The sequence below is a fragment of the Salvelinus fontinalis genome, unplaced genomic scaffold (assembly GCF_029448725.1).
Source record: "Salvelinus fontinalis isolate EN_2023a unplaced genomic scaffold, ASM2944872v1 scaffold_0425, whole genome shotgun sequence".
In the NCBI taxonomy this organism is placed as follows: Eukaryota; Metazoa; Chordata; class Actinopteri; order Salmoniformes; family Salmonidae; genus Salvelinus; species Salvelinus fontinalis.
This window is the reverse complement of record NW_026600634.1, coordinates 26096-42868: the sequence shown is the minus strand read 5'-3', so window position 1 is coordinate 42868 and position 16773 is coordinate 26096. Positions and strand designations below refer to the sequence as shown.

At 45.8% G+C, this 16773-nt stretch overlaps 1 protein-coding gene across 1 annotated transcript in view; it reads left to right on the top strand.

Moving 5' to 3' along the window:
• The window catches only part of LOC129846005 (CCR4-NOT transcription complex subunit 4-like), a 38723-nt gene that overhangs the window by 7422 nt on the left and 14528 nt on the right, over positions 1 to 16773 (top strand). The window contains exons 2-5 of the mRNA XM_055913998.1: positions 7019 to 7238; positions 9396 to 9593; positions 15016 to 15102; positions 15315 to 15416. Of these exons, the coding sequence (XP_055769973.1) occupies positions 7089 to 7238; positions 9396 to 9593; positions 15016 to 15102; positions 15315 to 15416 (537 nt within the window). The 5' untranslated portion in view covers positions 7019 to 7088. The remainder of the gene's footprint in view (positions 1 to 7018; positions 7239 to 9395; positions 9594 to 15015; positions 15103 to 15314; positions 15417 to 16773) is intronic.

The window sequence follows — 16773 nt, the reverse complement described above, 5'->3', positions numbered from 1 at the left end:
ATGAACCTGACCAGACTATTCTATTGACAGTATATAGTGAAGGATCAACAGAAAGACATGAAGCCGACCAGGTTATTCTATTGACAGTATATAGTGAAGGATCAACAGAAAGACATGAACCTGACCAGACTATTCTATTGACAGTATATAGTGAAGGATCAACAGAAAGACATGAACCTGACCAGACTATTCTATTGACAGTATATAGTGAAGGATCAACAGAAAGACATGAACCTGACCAGACTATTCTATTGACAGTATATAGTGAAGGATCAACAGAAAGACATGAACCTGACCAGACTATTCTATTGACAGTATATAGTGAAGGATCAACAGAAAGACATGAACCTGACCAGACTATTCTATTGACAGTATATAGTGAAGGATCAACAGAAAGACATGAACCTGACCAGACTATTCTATTGACAGTATATAGTGAAGGATCAACAGAAAGACATGAACCTGACCAGACTATTCTATTGACAGTATATAGTGAAGGATCAACAGAAAGACATGAACCTGACCAGACTATTCTATTGACAGTATATAGTGAAGGATCAACAGAAAGACATGAACCTGACCAGACTATTCTATTGACAGTATATAGTGAAGGATCAACAGACAGACATGAACCTGACCAGGTTATTCTATTGACAGTATATAGTGAAGGATCAACAGAAAGACATGAAGCTGACCAGGCGATGTGAGATACAGTAGGAATACCATGCCATTGTTTTCACATACTAGCAGTCCTTGGCTGCCAACCTCTAGGCTGCGTCCCAGGTCTGTGGGCCTTAGCCCGGGTCTGTGGGCCTTAGCCCGGGTCTGTGGGCCCTAGCCCGGGTCTGTGGGCCCTAGCCCGGGTCTGTGGGCCCTAGCCCGGGTCTGTGGGCCCTAGCCCGGGTCTGTGGGCCCTAGCCCTGGTCTGTGGGCCCTAGCCTGCGTCTGTGGGCCCTAGCCTGCGTCTGTGGGCCCTAGCCCGGGTCTGTGGGCCCTAGCCCGGGTCTGTGGGCCCTAGCCCAGGATTTTAGTCCGCTTTCCCTCTCCTCGCCGCCTCTCCTTGATTATTTTTTACCTTTGTCAAAAGGAAGTGAGGACTGAGAAGAGGATGCAGGAGTTGAGCTAACCCAATTGAGAAACGGCATATGCATGTAATGTCTACAAGGATGTCTTTTAGCAGACCAGTCTTTCTCTGTGAGAAGCAGAACAAGATGGAGCTTGAGGAGACATTCTCTCTGTGAGAACCAGAACAAGATGGAGCTTGAGGAGACATTCTCTCTCTGTGAGAAACAGAACAAGATGGAGCCTGAGGAGACATTCTCTCTGTGAGAACCAGAACAAGATGGAGCCTGAGGAGACATTCTCTCTGTGAGAACCAGAACAAGATGGAGCCTGAGGAGACATTCTCTCTGTGAGAAACAGAACAAGATGGAGCCTGAGGAGACATTCTCTCTCTGAGAACCAGAACAAGATGGAGCCTGAGGAGACATTCTCTCTCTGAGAACCAGAACAAGATGGAGCCTGAGGAGACATTCTCTCTGGTAGAAACAGAACAAGATGGAGCCTGAGGAGACATTCTCTCTGTGAGAACCAGAACAAGATGGAGCCTGAGGAGACATTCTCTCTCTGTGAGAACCAGAACAAGATGGAGCCTGAGGAGACATTCTCTCTGGTAGAAACAGAACAAGATGGAGCCTGAGGAGACATTCTCTCTCTGTGAGAACCAGAACAAGATGGAGCCTGAGGAGACATTCTCTCTGTGAGAACCAGAACAAGATGGAGCCTGAGGAGACATTCTCTCTGTGAGAAACAGAACAAGATGGAGCCTGAGGAGACATTCTCTCTGTGAGAAACAGAACAAGATGGAGCCTGAGGAGACATTCTCTCTGTGAGAAACAGAACAAGATGGAGCCTGAGGAGACATTCTCTCTGTGAGAACCAGAACAAGATGGAGCCTGAAGAGACATTCTCTCTGTGAGAACCAGAACAAGATGGAGCCTGAGGAGACATTCTCTCTGTGAGAACCAGAACAAGATGGAGCTTGAGGAGACATTCTCTCTCTGTGAGAACCAGAACAAGATGGAGCCTGAGGAGACATTCTCTCTGTGAGAAACAGAACAAGATGGAGCCTGAGGAGACATTCTCTCTGTGAGAACCAGAACAAGATGGAGCCTGAGGAGACATTCTCTCTCTGTGAGAACCAGAACAAGATGGAGCCTGAGGAGACATTCTCTCTGTGAGAACCAGAACAAGATGGAGCCTGAGGAGACATTCTCTCTCTGTGAGAACCAGAACAAGATGGAGCCTGAGGAGACATTCTCTCTCTGTGAGAACCAGAACAAGATGGAGCCTGAAGAGACATTCTCTCTCTGTGAGAAACAGAACAAGATGCAGCCTGAGGAGTGTGGTTGAATGGAAGCAAGTCAGCAATGTTCCAACATCTAGTGGAAAGCCTTCCCAGAAGAGTGGAGGCTGTTATAGCAGCAATGTTCCAACATCTAGTGGACAGCCTTCCCAGAAGAGTAGAGGCTGTAATTGCAGCAATGTTCCAGCATCTAGTGGAAAGCCTTCCCAGAAGAGTGGAGGCTTTTATAGCAGCAAAGAGGGGGGGACAAACTCCATATTAATGGCCATTATTTTGGATGAGATGTTGGATGTCATACAGGTGGTCACGTAGTGTATGTATAGCTTACTGTTAGAGTGAAACACATAGAATGAGGTGATCCTTTCCCAATGAGAAAGACAGGTATCTGGGGATGGATTGTAAAGGCCCTTGTTATCGTCCAGCACATCCATTCAGAGCCCTTTTGACAGACAGGCATGCTGTATCTCTCTCTCTCTCTCTCTCTCTGATGAGACATCCTGGTGAGAGCTTGATGAGTGTTGTTTACCCATGATCCTCTCCGGGGGAGTCTTCCAGTGTGCCTCTGACTCAGCCGGTCTCATTTATATACTTCCTGGTGTGTGTGTGTGTGTGTGAGATTCTTTCTTCCTCTCCTCTTTGTGTGTGTCAGTGTCCATGTGTGTTAGTGACTTTGCATTCGGGAAGTATTCAGACCTTTACTCAGTACTTTGTTGATGCTGCCACCACCATGCTTCACCGTAGGGATGGTGCCACCACCATGCTTCACCGTAGGGATGGTGCCAGGTTTCCTCCAGACGTGACACTTGGCATTCAGGCCAAAGAGTTTAATCTTGGTTTCATCAGACCAGATAATCTTGTTTCTTATGGTCTGAGACTCTTTAGGTGCCTTTTGGCCAAACTCCAAGCGGGCTGTCATGTGCCTTTTACCGAGGAGTGGCTTCCGTTTGTCCACTCTACCATAAAGGCCTGATTGGTGGAGTACTGTGGAGACGGTTGTCCTTCTGGAAGGTTCTCCTATCTCCACAGAGAAACTTTGGACCTCTGTCAGAGTGACCATCGGGTTCTTGGTCACCTCCCAGACCAAGGCCTTTCTCCCCAGATTGCTCAGTTTGGCCGGGCGGCCAGCTCTAGGAAGAGTCTTGTTGGATCCAAACTTCTTCCATTGAAGAATGATGGAGGCCACTGTGTTCTTGGGACCTTCAATGTTGCAGACATTTTTTGGTACCCTTCCCCAGATCTGTGCCTCGACACAATCCTGTCTCTGAGCTCTACGGGCAATTCCTTCGACCTCATGGCTTGGTTTTTGCTCTGACATGCACTGTCAACTGTGGGACCTTATATAGACAGGTGTGTGCCTTTCCAAATCATGTCCAATCAATAGAATTTACCTCAGGTGGACTCCAAGTTGTAGAATCATCTCAACGATGATCAATGGAAACAAGATGCACACGAGCTCAATTTTGAGTCTCCTAGCAAATGGTCTGAATACTTATGCTAACATTTCTAAAAACCTGTTTTTACTTTGTCATTATGGGGTATTGTGATGTCACTATGGGGTATTGGGATGTCATTTAAGGGGTATTGTGATGTCGTTATGGGGTATTGTGATGTCGTTATGGGGTATTGTGATGTCATTATGGGGTATTGTGTGCAGATTGAGGGACACATTATTTAATCAATTTTAGAATAAGGATGTAACGTAACAGAAGGTGGAAACAGGGAAGGGGTCTGAATACTTTCCCAAGGCACTGTATCTGTAGTCTGAATGCTCATAGTTCTTATGAATCACACCTTCCCTGACACATACAACACTCCTCACGTCACACCAGATGTCTGCTCTGTCACTTTATAATTGTCTCAACCTATTCAGCCGTCACATGAGGAAAGATGTCATCTGTTTTGCAGAGAATGTAGATGAGTACGGGTGTAGAGTATTGGGCATGTTATTAATGGTAGTTTTAATTAGGCTGCTGTTATTACCCTCACGAGACTCTGGTTCGTTATATCTTCTTGTATGCTTCCCATCTGAAACAGTTCAGAACCGTTCCTGCATATATTAGGACATTTTCTGGTGTTTTTGGGGTCTTTGACGAGGGTTCTTTCGGCTGTTTGCGCACAAGACATGTTTTTCTCTCTCTCTATGCAAGACGACGTCGGTAGCCAAAGTGAAGTTTGTCATTCAACGAGGAATCGCCGCCTTGCTACTTTTTCTGACTTGAGAAATAATGCACGTCTTAGTGGTGGATGTAAAATTGGGCGACTAAGATCTCCACCTCAAAATTATTGATCGATTTTCATGAGTTAGATTCTTAGTTTTTTTTTTTTTCTGACTATTTTGAGGAATAGTCATAATATACTGGCTACGGCGTCTCAAGATGGACAAACTTTACTATTACCATTTTTTTTCTCTCTTCTCATTTATCAAGTGAAGGTCTTTTTAAGGCAGTATGGAGCTCGTTCGGTTGGCGTAGATGAGGTCCTCGGCGCCAACCCGAACCAAAGCTTACCGGAAGGCTTTAGCCGGTCAACACCGGAAACAGCAACTCATTATGTGTAGTGTCCACTTAAGACTTTAAACATAGGCTTGTGTTTCAACCTCTCCAATGGCTCTTCCTCATCTCTCTCTGGGTAGAAGAACATGAGAGTTCTAATGGGGTCTAGACCACTAAATCAATTGAATTCCTCAAATGGCTGAGTGGAAAACGGGCCACACGGCAGAACATAGAAGCCTTTCTTTCTCTCAGTGGTTGGTTAAGACTCACTCAGACACATGTTCAGCCAGAGACCTTTTAAGCCAATCATTGTTTCTCTGTACGGTACTGTGTAGTCAGTATCGTTTGTTGGTCATTGGTTCTCTGTACAGCACTATTAACACTCACACCAGGGGTACTCAACCAGCACACCAGGGGTACTCAACCAGCCACTATTAGCACTCACACCAGGGGTACTCAACCAGCACACCAGGGGTACTCAACCAGCCACTATTAGCACTCACACCAGGGGTACTCAACCAGCACACCAGGGGTACTCAACCAGCCACTATTAGCACTCACACCAGCCACTATTAACACTCACACCAGGGGTACTCAACCAGCACACCAGGGGTACTCAACCAGCTGCTATTAACACTCACACCAGGGGTACTCAACCAGCACACCAGGGGTACTCAACCAGCCACTATTAACACTCACACCAGGGGTACTCAACCAGCACACCAGGGGTACTCAACTAGCTGCTATTAATACTCACGCCAGGGGTACTCAACCAGCTGCTATTAACACTCACACCAGGGGTACTCAACCAGCACACCAGGGGTACTCAACCAGCCACTATTAGCACTCACACCAGCCACTATTAACACTCACACCAGGGGTACTCAACCAGCACACCAGGGGTACTCAACCAGCCACTATTAACACTCACACCAGGGGTACTCAACCAGCACACCAGGGGTACTCAACTAGCTGCTATTAATACTCACACCAGGGGTACTCAACCAGCACACCAGGGGTATTCATCCAGCACACCAGGGGTACTCAACCAGCCACTAATAAGACTCACACCAGGGGTACTCAACCAGCACACCAGGGGTACTCAACTAGCTGCTATTAATACTTACACCAGGGGTACTCAACCAGCACACCAGGGGTACTCAACCAGCCACTATTAACACTCACACCAGGGGTACTCAACCAGCACACCAGGGGTATTCATCCAGCACACCAGGGGTACTCAACCAGCCACTAATAACACTCACACCAGCTACTATTAACACTCACACCAGGGGTATTCATCCAGCACACCAGGGGTACTCAACCAGCCACTAATAACACTCACACCAGCTACTATTAACACTCACACCAGGGGTACTCAACTAGCTGCTATTAATACTCACACCAGGGGTACTCAACCAGCTGCTATTAACACTCACACCAGGGGTACTCAACCAGCTGCTATTAACACTCACACCAGGGGTACTCAACCAGCCACTATTAACACTCACACCAGGGGTACTCAACCAGCACACCAGGGGTACTCAACTAGCTGCTATTAATACTCACACCAGGGGTACTCAACCAGCTGCTATTAACACTCACACCAGGGGTACTCAACTAGCTGCTATTAATACTCACACCAGGGGTACTCAACCAGCTGCTATTAACACTCACACCAGGGGTACTCAACTAGCTGCTATTAACACTCACACCAGGGGTACTCAACCAGCTACTATTAACACTCACACCAGGGGTACTCAACTAGCTGCTATTAACACTCACACCAGGGGTACTCAACCAGCACACCAGGGTACTCAACCAGCCGCTATTAACACTCACACCAGGGGTACTCAACTAGCTGCTATTAATACTCACACCAGGGGTACTCACACCAGGGGTACTCAACCAGCTACTATTTGAGAAGGTCTGGTCACTAATTTCCTAGGTGGCAACGGTTCGGATAGATGTAATCGTTTATCGACATAGTAACTAAACGCCCACCTCGTGACAAATGCTTCCCCCAAACAGTTCACACCCCTCCAAGATAATATGGCACTTTCAAAGCTAATTTCCTGCAATTCTACACACTGTGTCCACTGGTGAGACTTTCTGTTCAGTGTTGTAATCTCTTTCTCCCCCCCCCCCCGTCTCTTTCCAGCCTGCGCTGCCCTCTGCCACGTGTGTCTCTCTCTGCGCCTTGTCTTGGATATCCTGCCGTCCGGAGGGATATGGATACTACGGAGTGTCCGCTGTGTTTGGAGCCGCTGGAGATAGATGATGCCAACTTCTTCCCCTGCACCTGCGGCTACCAGATCTGCCGCTTCTGCTGGCACCGTATCCGAACGGACGAGAACGGCCTCTGCCCTGCCTGCAGAAAGGTACCCCATATCCTACCCTACACTAAACCCTACCCTAGTTTAGCCCTACCCCATATCCTACCCTAAACCCTGCCCTAGTCTAATCCCGACCCCATATCCTACCCTAAACCCTGCCATAGTCTAACCTCTACCCCATATCCTACCCTAAACCCTGCCCTAGTCTAACCCCTACCCCATATCCTACCCTAAACCGTAGTCTAACCCCGACCCCATATCCTATCCTACACTAACCCCGACCCCATATCCTACCCTAAACCCTAGTCTAATCCCTACCCCATATCCTACCCTACCCTAAACCCTAGTCTAATCCCTACCCCAAATCCTACCCTACCCTAAACCCTAGTCTAATCCCTACCCCATATCCTATCCTACACTAACCCCTACCCTAGGGTTCCCCAACTGGCAGCTCACGGGCCAAATCTGACCTGCAGCCAATATTATTTGGCCCCCAAAAAGCCCCGAAATGATTTAATATTTGTTTCATTAAAAAAGTATTATTATTTTTTTTAAATCTCAGACCCGAGATTCAAGAAGTGCCAAATGTAATTTTCGAAGAAGGAAGTTAGCTGCCTAAAATGTTACCCTGCCTAAAATGTTAACTTCCTTCATGAGGAGAGAGAAGACAGTCAGCTAATAAAGCAGGCCAGCGGACCATCTAGTGGTGCTGAAACGTAAACTCTGCAACAGTACTGCAATCAATAGGTGGACAGCGCCTGGTGCTGAAAATATAGCTCACTATATATTAGGCCGATTATAACTTCACTGGCTATGAGACTTCACAGCATCTTTCACAATAAAAAAGATATGGCCAAATATAAGTGGGATTTAAAATTTAAAAAATGAAGCCTACTTAAAATTGCAATTGGCCAAAAATGTAGCTTCCGACATAAAATAATTATTTAAAGAATAAAAAGGCGATGTCGGGGTATAGCCTGGTCTGGTAACAACAGGAAACCGGGGAATTCTGGGAAAGTTTGGGTGCGGTGTAACGTGCTGCCTCTCTGTAACAGCTTTACACAGAGGTGTACAAAACCCCTGTCCTTTTATCTAACACCCCCCCCCCCCTCTCTCTCCTGTCTCTGTAACACCCCCCCTCTCTCTCTCTCCTGTCTCTGTAACAGCTTTACACAGAGGTGTACAACCCCCTGTCCTTTTATCTAACACCCCCCCCCTCTCTCTCTCCTGTCTCTGTAACACCCCCCTCTCCTGTCTCCTGTCTCTGTAACACCCCCCCCCCCCTCTCTCTCTCTCTCCTGTCTCCTGTCTCTGTAACACCCCCCCCCCTCTCTCTCTCTCTCCTGTCTCCTGTCTCTGTAACACCCCCCCCCTCTCTCTCTCCTGTCTCTGTAACACCCCCCCTCTCTCTCTCTCCTGTCTCTGTAACACCCCCCCCCCCCCTCTCTCTCTCCTGTCTCTGTAACAGCTTTACACAGAGGTGTACACACCCCTGTCCTTTTATCTAACACCCCCCCCCCCCCTCTCTCTCCTGTCTCTGTAACAGCTTTACACAGAGGTGTACAAACCCCTGTCCTTTTATCTAACACCCCCCCCCCCCTCTCTCTCCTGTCTCTGTAACAGCTTTACACAGAGGTGTACAAACCCCTGTCCTTTTATCTAACACACCCCCCTCCCTCTCTCTCCTGTCTCTGTAACACCCCCCTCCCTCTCTCTCCTGTCTCTGTAACACCCCCCTCCCCTCTCTCTCTCCTGTCTCTGTAACACCCCCCCCCCTCTCTCTCTCCTGTCTCTGTAACACCCCCCCCCCCTCTCTCTCTCCTGTCTCTGTAACACCCCCCCCCCCTCTCTCTCTCCTGTCTCTGTAACAGCTTTACACAGAGGTGTACAAACCCCTGTCCTTTTATCTAACACCCCCCTCCCTCTCTCTCCTGTCTCTGTAACACCCCCCTCCCTCTCTCTCCTGTCTCTGTAACACCCCCCACCCCCCTCTCTCTCTCCTGTCTCTGTAACAGCTTTACACAGAGGTGTACAAACCCCTGTCCTTTTATCTAACACATACATCTCTCTCTCCTGTCTCTGTAACACCCCCCCCCCCCTCTCTCTCTCTCTCCTGTCTCTGTAACAGCTTTACACAGAGGTGTACAAACCCCTGTCCTTTTATCTAACACACACCTCTCTCTCTCCTGTCTCTGCCTACAGCCTTACCCAGAAGACCCAGCGGTGTACAACCCCCTGTCAGCGGAGGAGCTGCAGAGGATAAAGGATGAGAAGAAGGCCAAACAGGTGGAGAAGAAACTGAAGACGACAGAAAACAGGAAGCTCCTGGCCAGCGTCAGAGTGGTGCAGAGAAACCTGGTGTTTCTAGTGGGGCTGTCGCAGAGACTGGCCGACCCTGAGGTAGGAACACAGACACCCGGAGATCTGAGAATAACACTCCTAAACCAATCATAGAGAAGTCTGGTGTTTCTAGTGGGGCTGTCGCAGAGACTGGCCGACCCTGAGGTAGGAACACAGACACCCGGAGATCTGAGAATAACACTCCTAAACCAATCATAGAGAAACCTGGTGTTTCTAGTGGGGCTGTCGCAGAGACTGGCCGACCCTGAGGTAGGAACACAGACACCCGGAGATCTGAGAATAACACTCCTAAACCAATCATAGAGAATATGTGTTCATTATCGTCGTCATCAATGACTGCTCTGAGATTATACTTCCTGTCCTTCCCTGCTTCCTATAAATTCACTTAATGATAGAGAGAGAGCGGGATAGAGAGAGAGAGAGACTGTCAGCTCTGAGGGGAACTCTGGGAGGCAGTGGAGTGTGATATAATATGCAGAAGATGAGATTATAGGGCAAAGCTAGTTTATAATGGAAAGTAATTAAATGGCTACCGAGACTATTTACATTGCCCCCCCCCCCCCACCTCTTTACACCACTGCTACTCTCTGTTGTTGTCATCTGTGCATAGTCACTTCAATATCTCTACCTACATGTACATATTACCTCGACTAACCGGTGCCCCCGCACATTGACTCTGTATCGGTACCTCCCCCTGTATATAGTCTCACTATTGTTATTTTACTGCTGCTCTTTAATTACTTGTTACTTTTATTTCTTATTCTTATCTGTATTTTCTTCAAACTGCACTGTTGGTTAGGGACTAGTAAGTAAGCATTTCAGTGTAAGGTCTACCTACACCTGTTGTATTCGGCGCATGTGACTAATACAATTAGATTTAAAGTAAGGCTTGTGGTTGATAAGGTTTGTAATCCCCTCTGTGGTATAAATGACCCAGGACTGTTTCATCACTAAACCTCATGTAGAATCACACTAGTTGTTGATTTGTTCAGTGTTGTGAAAAGCTCCATTAGCAGCATAGCTGCAATAGGTTTGCATTTCCTCTGTAGTATGATGTACAACAGAAGGGTTTTAGTGAACCCAGCAACACCAGAATAAACCAGACCTTATCTAAAATCTCTAGGGAGGAAAAATAGCTGGATTGTCTGGAATCGGGATTGTCTGGAATCGGGATTGTCTGGAATCGGGATTGTCTGGAATCGGGATTGTCTGGAATCTGGTGTAGGTGCTAGTTGGTCTATATGGCTTCTAGGCATCAGCCTTTCTGTTTGCTAATTTCCCACACAACAACAACAACAACATAAGTACAGGACGACAACAACAACATAAGTACAGGACAACAACAACAACAACAACATAAGTACAGGACAACAACATAAGTACAGGACAACAACAACAACAACAACATAAGTACAGGACAACAACAACAACATAAGTACAGGACAACAACAACAACATAAGTACAGGACAACAATAACAACATAAGTACAGGACAACAACAACAACATAAGTACAGGACAACAACAACAACATAAGTACAGGACAACAACAACAACAACATAAGTACAGGACAACAACAACAACATAAGTACAGGACAACAATAACAACATAAGTACAGGACAACAACAACAACATAAGTACAGGACGACAACAACAACATAAGTACAGGACAACAACAACAACATAAGTACAGGACGACAACAACAACAACAACAACAACAACAACAACAACATAAGTACAGGACAACAACAACAACATAAGTACAGGACAACAACAACAACATAAGTACAGGACAACAACAACAACATAAGTACAGGACAACAACAACAACATAAGTACAGGACAGCAACAACAACATAAGTACAGGACAACAACAACAACATAAGTACAGGACAACAACAACAACAACATAAGTACAGGACAACAACAACAACAACATAAGTACAGGACAACAACAACAACAACATAAGTACAGGACAACAACAACAACAACATAAGTACAGGACAACAACAACAACAACATAAGTACAGGACAACAACAACAACAACATAAGTACAGGACAACAACAACAACATAAGTACAGGACAACAACAACAACATAAGTACAGGACAACAACAACAACATAAGTACAGGACAACAACAACAACAACAACATAAGTACAGGACAACAATAACAACAACATAAGTACAGGACAACAACAACAACAACAACATAAGTACAGGACAACAACAACAACAACAACATAAGTACAGGACAACAACATAAGTACAGGACAACAACAACAACAACAACATAAGTACAGGACAACAACAACAACATAAGTACAGGACGACAACAACAACAACAACAACAACAACAACATAACAACAACAACAACAACAACATAACAACAACATAACAACAACAACAACAACATAACAACAACAACAACAACAACATAAGTACAGGACAACAACAACAACAACAACAACATAAGTACAGGACAACAACAACAACAACAACAACATAAGTACAGGACAACAACAACAACAACAACAACATAAGTACAGGACAACAACAACAACAACAACAACATAAGTACAGGACGACAACAACAACAACAACATAAGTACAGGACGACAACAACAACAACATAAGTACAGGACAACAACAACAACAACAACAACATAAGTACAGGACGACAACAACAACAACAACATAAGTACAGGACGACAACAACAACAACATAAGTACAGGACAACAACAACAACAACAACATAAGTACAGGACAACAATAACAACAACAACATAAGTACAGGACGACAATAACAACATAAGTACAGGACAACAATAACAACAACAACATAAGTACAGGACGACGACAACAGCGTGTTCTGACGTGGTCCCGGATGGTCGTCATAGCAACAACCCTCCACACAAATAGACGGGACACAATATTCATCTGTTCACAGAAAAAAAAATGATGTGTCTATGAAGTGTCAGAAAGATACTGAGTTACAATGCTGGTGAAATTGGAAGTGGACATGACAATACCTTTCTGTTGTCACATTCTTTCACGGTTTAACCTCGTCTGCTCACGTGTACTGCTGTTTGTACGCACACGGCCAGAAACATTTTTCCCATGTCTGTCCTCGTTGTTTCTGGCTGTCCTGATAGTGGTGTTTGATAATCACACAGCTGCTACTGCCAATGGTTTCACTCAGTCTTTAAGGGAGAGAAAGGAGGGAGCATTGGTCAAACAAAGGCTGCAAAGAAATGCGTGAGCTTGGGTCAAAGTGGACGGAGAGTGACCAGAATATCAAAACCATCGTCGCCCAGCGGCTCGGGCCACAGAAACACCAACACCAACACAACCACCAACCACTTCCCTCTTTACCCCTCTCACTACCCTGGACTCCTTCCACAGAAACCACCAACACAACGGATCAGAAAACCTCCTCACTACGGATCGGAAAACCTCCTCACTGCGGATCGGAAAACCTCCTCACTGCGGATCGGAAAACCTCCTCACTGCGGATCGGAAAACCTCCTCACTGCGGATCGGAAAACCTCCTCACTGCGGATCGGAAAACCTCCTCACTGCGGATCGGAAAACCTCCTCACTGCGGATCGGAAAACCTCCTCACTGCGGATCGGAAAACCTCCTCACTGCGGATCGGAAAACCTCCTCACTGCGGATCGGAAAACCTCCTCACTGCGGATCGGAAAACCTCCTCACTGCGGATCGGAAAACCTCCTCACTGCGGATCGGAAAACCTCCTCACTGCGGATCGGAAAACCTCCTCACTGCGGATCGGAAAACCTCCTCACTGCGGATCGGAAAACCTCCTCACTGCGGATCGGAAAACCTCCTCACTGCGGATCGGAAAACCTCCTCACTGCGGATCGGAAAACCTCCTCACTGCGGATCAGATTTGAGTTCTTCTTGAAATGTGTTCCATCATCCTTTTCCCCTCCTAGTTCTGTGATGTCAATTACTCCCAACAGGAAGTAGTAACAGCATGCTTCGATTGTACAGTAACGGCTTCATGTTCATTCTGGTTTAATAATGTCTAAATACAGGCCGAAGTCGATATCCGATATTTTCCTTGCTAAAAAAAAACAACACAATACCGATAACCGATATGTAACATTTTAGTGGCCTTTTAAGCATTCTAGTACAGTTAAATAGTTAACACACACACACACACATGGACGCAGCGGTCGAAGGTATTGCATCTCAGTGCAAGAGGCGTCACTACAGTCCCTGGTTCGAATCCAGGCTGTATCACATCCGGCCGTGATTGGGAGTCACATCGGGCGGCGCACAATTCGCCCGGCGCCGTCCGGGTTTGGCCGGGGGTAGGCCGTCATTGTAAATAAGAATTTGTTCTTAACTGACTTGCCTAGTTAAATAAAGGTTACACACACACACACACACACACACACACACACACACACACACACACTGACACCAAAATTTGTTTGTTGGCATTTACGTAGGTCCCCATTACCAGTTAAACATAATCAAAACCTATTTCTTTCACTTACTTGCTGCGATATTTCGTTGTTCAGTCGTTTCATTTTCAACCAGGATTTCTATGGAACGCCGTTTAGGTCTTTGAATGTCAAAAAAGATCCACGTCAAATAACACTATTTGACCAATCAGGATCTGAATATGACACTATTTGACCAATCAGGATCTGAATATGACACTATTTGACCAATCAGGATCTGAATATGACACTATTTGACCAATCAGGATCTGAATATAACACTATTTGACCAATCAGGATCTGAATATGACACTATTTGACCAATCAGGATCTGAATATGACACTATTTGACCAATCAGGATCTGAATATGACACTATTTGACCAATCAGGATCTGAATATAACACTATTTGACCAATCAGGATCTGAATATGACACTATTTGACCAATCAGGATCTGAATATGACACTATTTGACCAATCAGGATCTGAATATGACTGTCATGTACCTACGTTATATAGGTATGCACGTCAGCTTTGACATCGGCGTTAAACTAGACATCGGGCCGATACCGATGTTGGCATTTATAGCTAATATCGGCATTTCACGATATGTTCACCAATTTAATTTAAAAATGTATTTTACCTTTATTTACCTAGGCAAGTCAGTTAAGAACAAATTCTTATTTACAATGACGGCCTATCCCCGGCCAAACCCGGACGGCAGTGTCATTCACCTGTCCAGTTCATTTCCTATTTGAAATCACAGAATAACATCAATATAACACGCCACTGTTACAGAATAACACGCCACTGTTACAGAATAACACGCCACTGTTACAGAATAACACGCCACAACACACCAATAACGTCAATATAACACGCCTCTGTTACAGAATAACATGATTATAAGGGTCATGTCTTGATATGTAAACAAACTACATATCCCAACAGTCCCTCTGTTTTCTCTGTCCCGACCCAGGTTCTAAAGAGACCGGAGTATTTTGTGAAGTTCGGGAAGGTCCATAAAGTAGTCATCAACAACAGCACCTCATACGCCGGATCACAGGTAATGAGGGGGCGGGAACTTCCTGTGGGCTAGGATGATTGACAGTAATGTTGTAGTTTTAAATTGGTGGGATTTTGGTTGGTTGATGGGAGTGCATTAGTAATGTATTACTAACACAATATACAGCCGTAACACCAATTGCAATGGCAATACATAAAGTACACAGATTGATTGATTGACACATTGATTGTCTTGGTCTTGTCCCCCCAAAGGGCCCCAGTGCCAGCGCCTATGTCACCTACATCCGGTCAGAAGACGCCCTCAGAGCAATACAGTGTGTCAACAACCTAGTAGTAGACGGCAGAACACTGAAGGTAAGAAACAACGGGATATACGTCCTAGTCTGTGCAGAACACTGTAGGTAAACTTGGGGACAATAAACAACGGGATATACATCCTAGTCTGTGCAGAACACTGAAGTTAAACTTGGGGACAATAAACAACGGGATGTACGTCCTAGTCTGTGCAGAACACTGAAGGTAAACTTGGGGACAATAAACAACGGGATGTACGTCCTAGTCTGTGCAGAACACTGACGGTAAGCTTGGGGACAATAAACAACGGGATGTACGTTCTAGTCTGTGCAGAACACTGTAGGTAAACTTGGGGACAATAAACAACGGGATGTACGTCCTAGTCTGTGCAGAACACTGACGGTAAGCTTGGGGACAATAAACAACGGGATATACATCCTAGTCTGTGCAGAACACTGTAGGTAAACTTGGGGACAATAAACAACGGGATGTACGTCCTAGTCTGTGCACAGGACAAAAAAATAAGCATCTCTGTATCAGATTAACATTTGAAATGTCAGCTTCTCTGATGTGAATTTCTACACCTTTCACATAGGATTTTACTGTATGTTGGCTGTAAAAAACAATTGGGCGATGTTTATAATCTCCTTTTTCAAACAGCCCCGTTTTTACCTCTTTCTTGTCGCGGGATTCATCTTTTATATAGCCATTGCTTAGCCGGCAAGGAGAAAGAGACGTTGAACTTTGACCCTGTTGTTGGGATCGTTGTCACGGTAACCTAAATTCTAATTTTTTATTTCTTCACATTCTCAACAGTCCGTTAGCAGCTCGCCGTAAATCATTAACTTGTAATGCGATCATTTTTCTGTTATGGTGAATAAAACGTTTCCAGTTATGTTCTGGTAATTATATGAGCTGGATAGCTAGCTAACAAGCTAACCAAAAACATTGTCTACAAAAGTTGATTTTAGTTGCCATATCCTGAATACATTTTTTAACTGATTTTTATTTGGGTGCGAAAAAAGAGCTTGTAGCATTGTTGGTTGGACCAGACTGGTGAGACGTCGTCCAGACTGGTTGGACCAGACTGGTGAGACGTCGTCCAGACTGGTTGGACCAGACTGGTGAGACGTCGTCCAGACTGGTTGGACCGGACTGGTGAGACGTCGTCCAGACTGGTTGGACCAGACTGGTGAGACGTCGTCCAGACTGGTTGGACCGGACTGGTGAGACGTCGTCCAGACTGGTTGGACCGGACTGGTGAGACGTCGTCCAGACTGGTTGGACCGGACTGGTGAGACGTCGTCCAGACTGGTTGGACCGGACTGGCGAGACGTCGTCCAGACTGGTTGGACCGGGCTGGCGAGACGTCGTCCAGACTGGTTGGACCGGGCTGGCGAGACGTCGTCCAGACTGG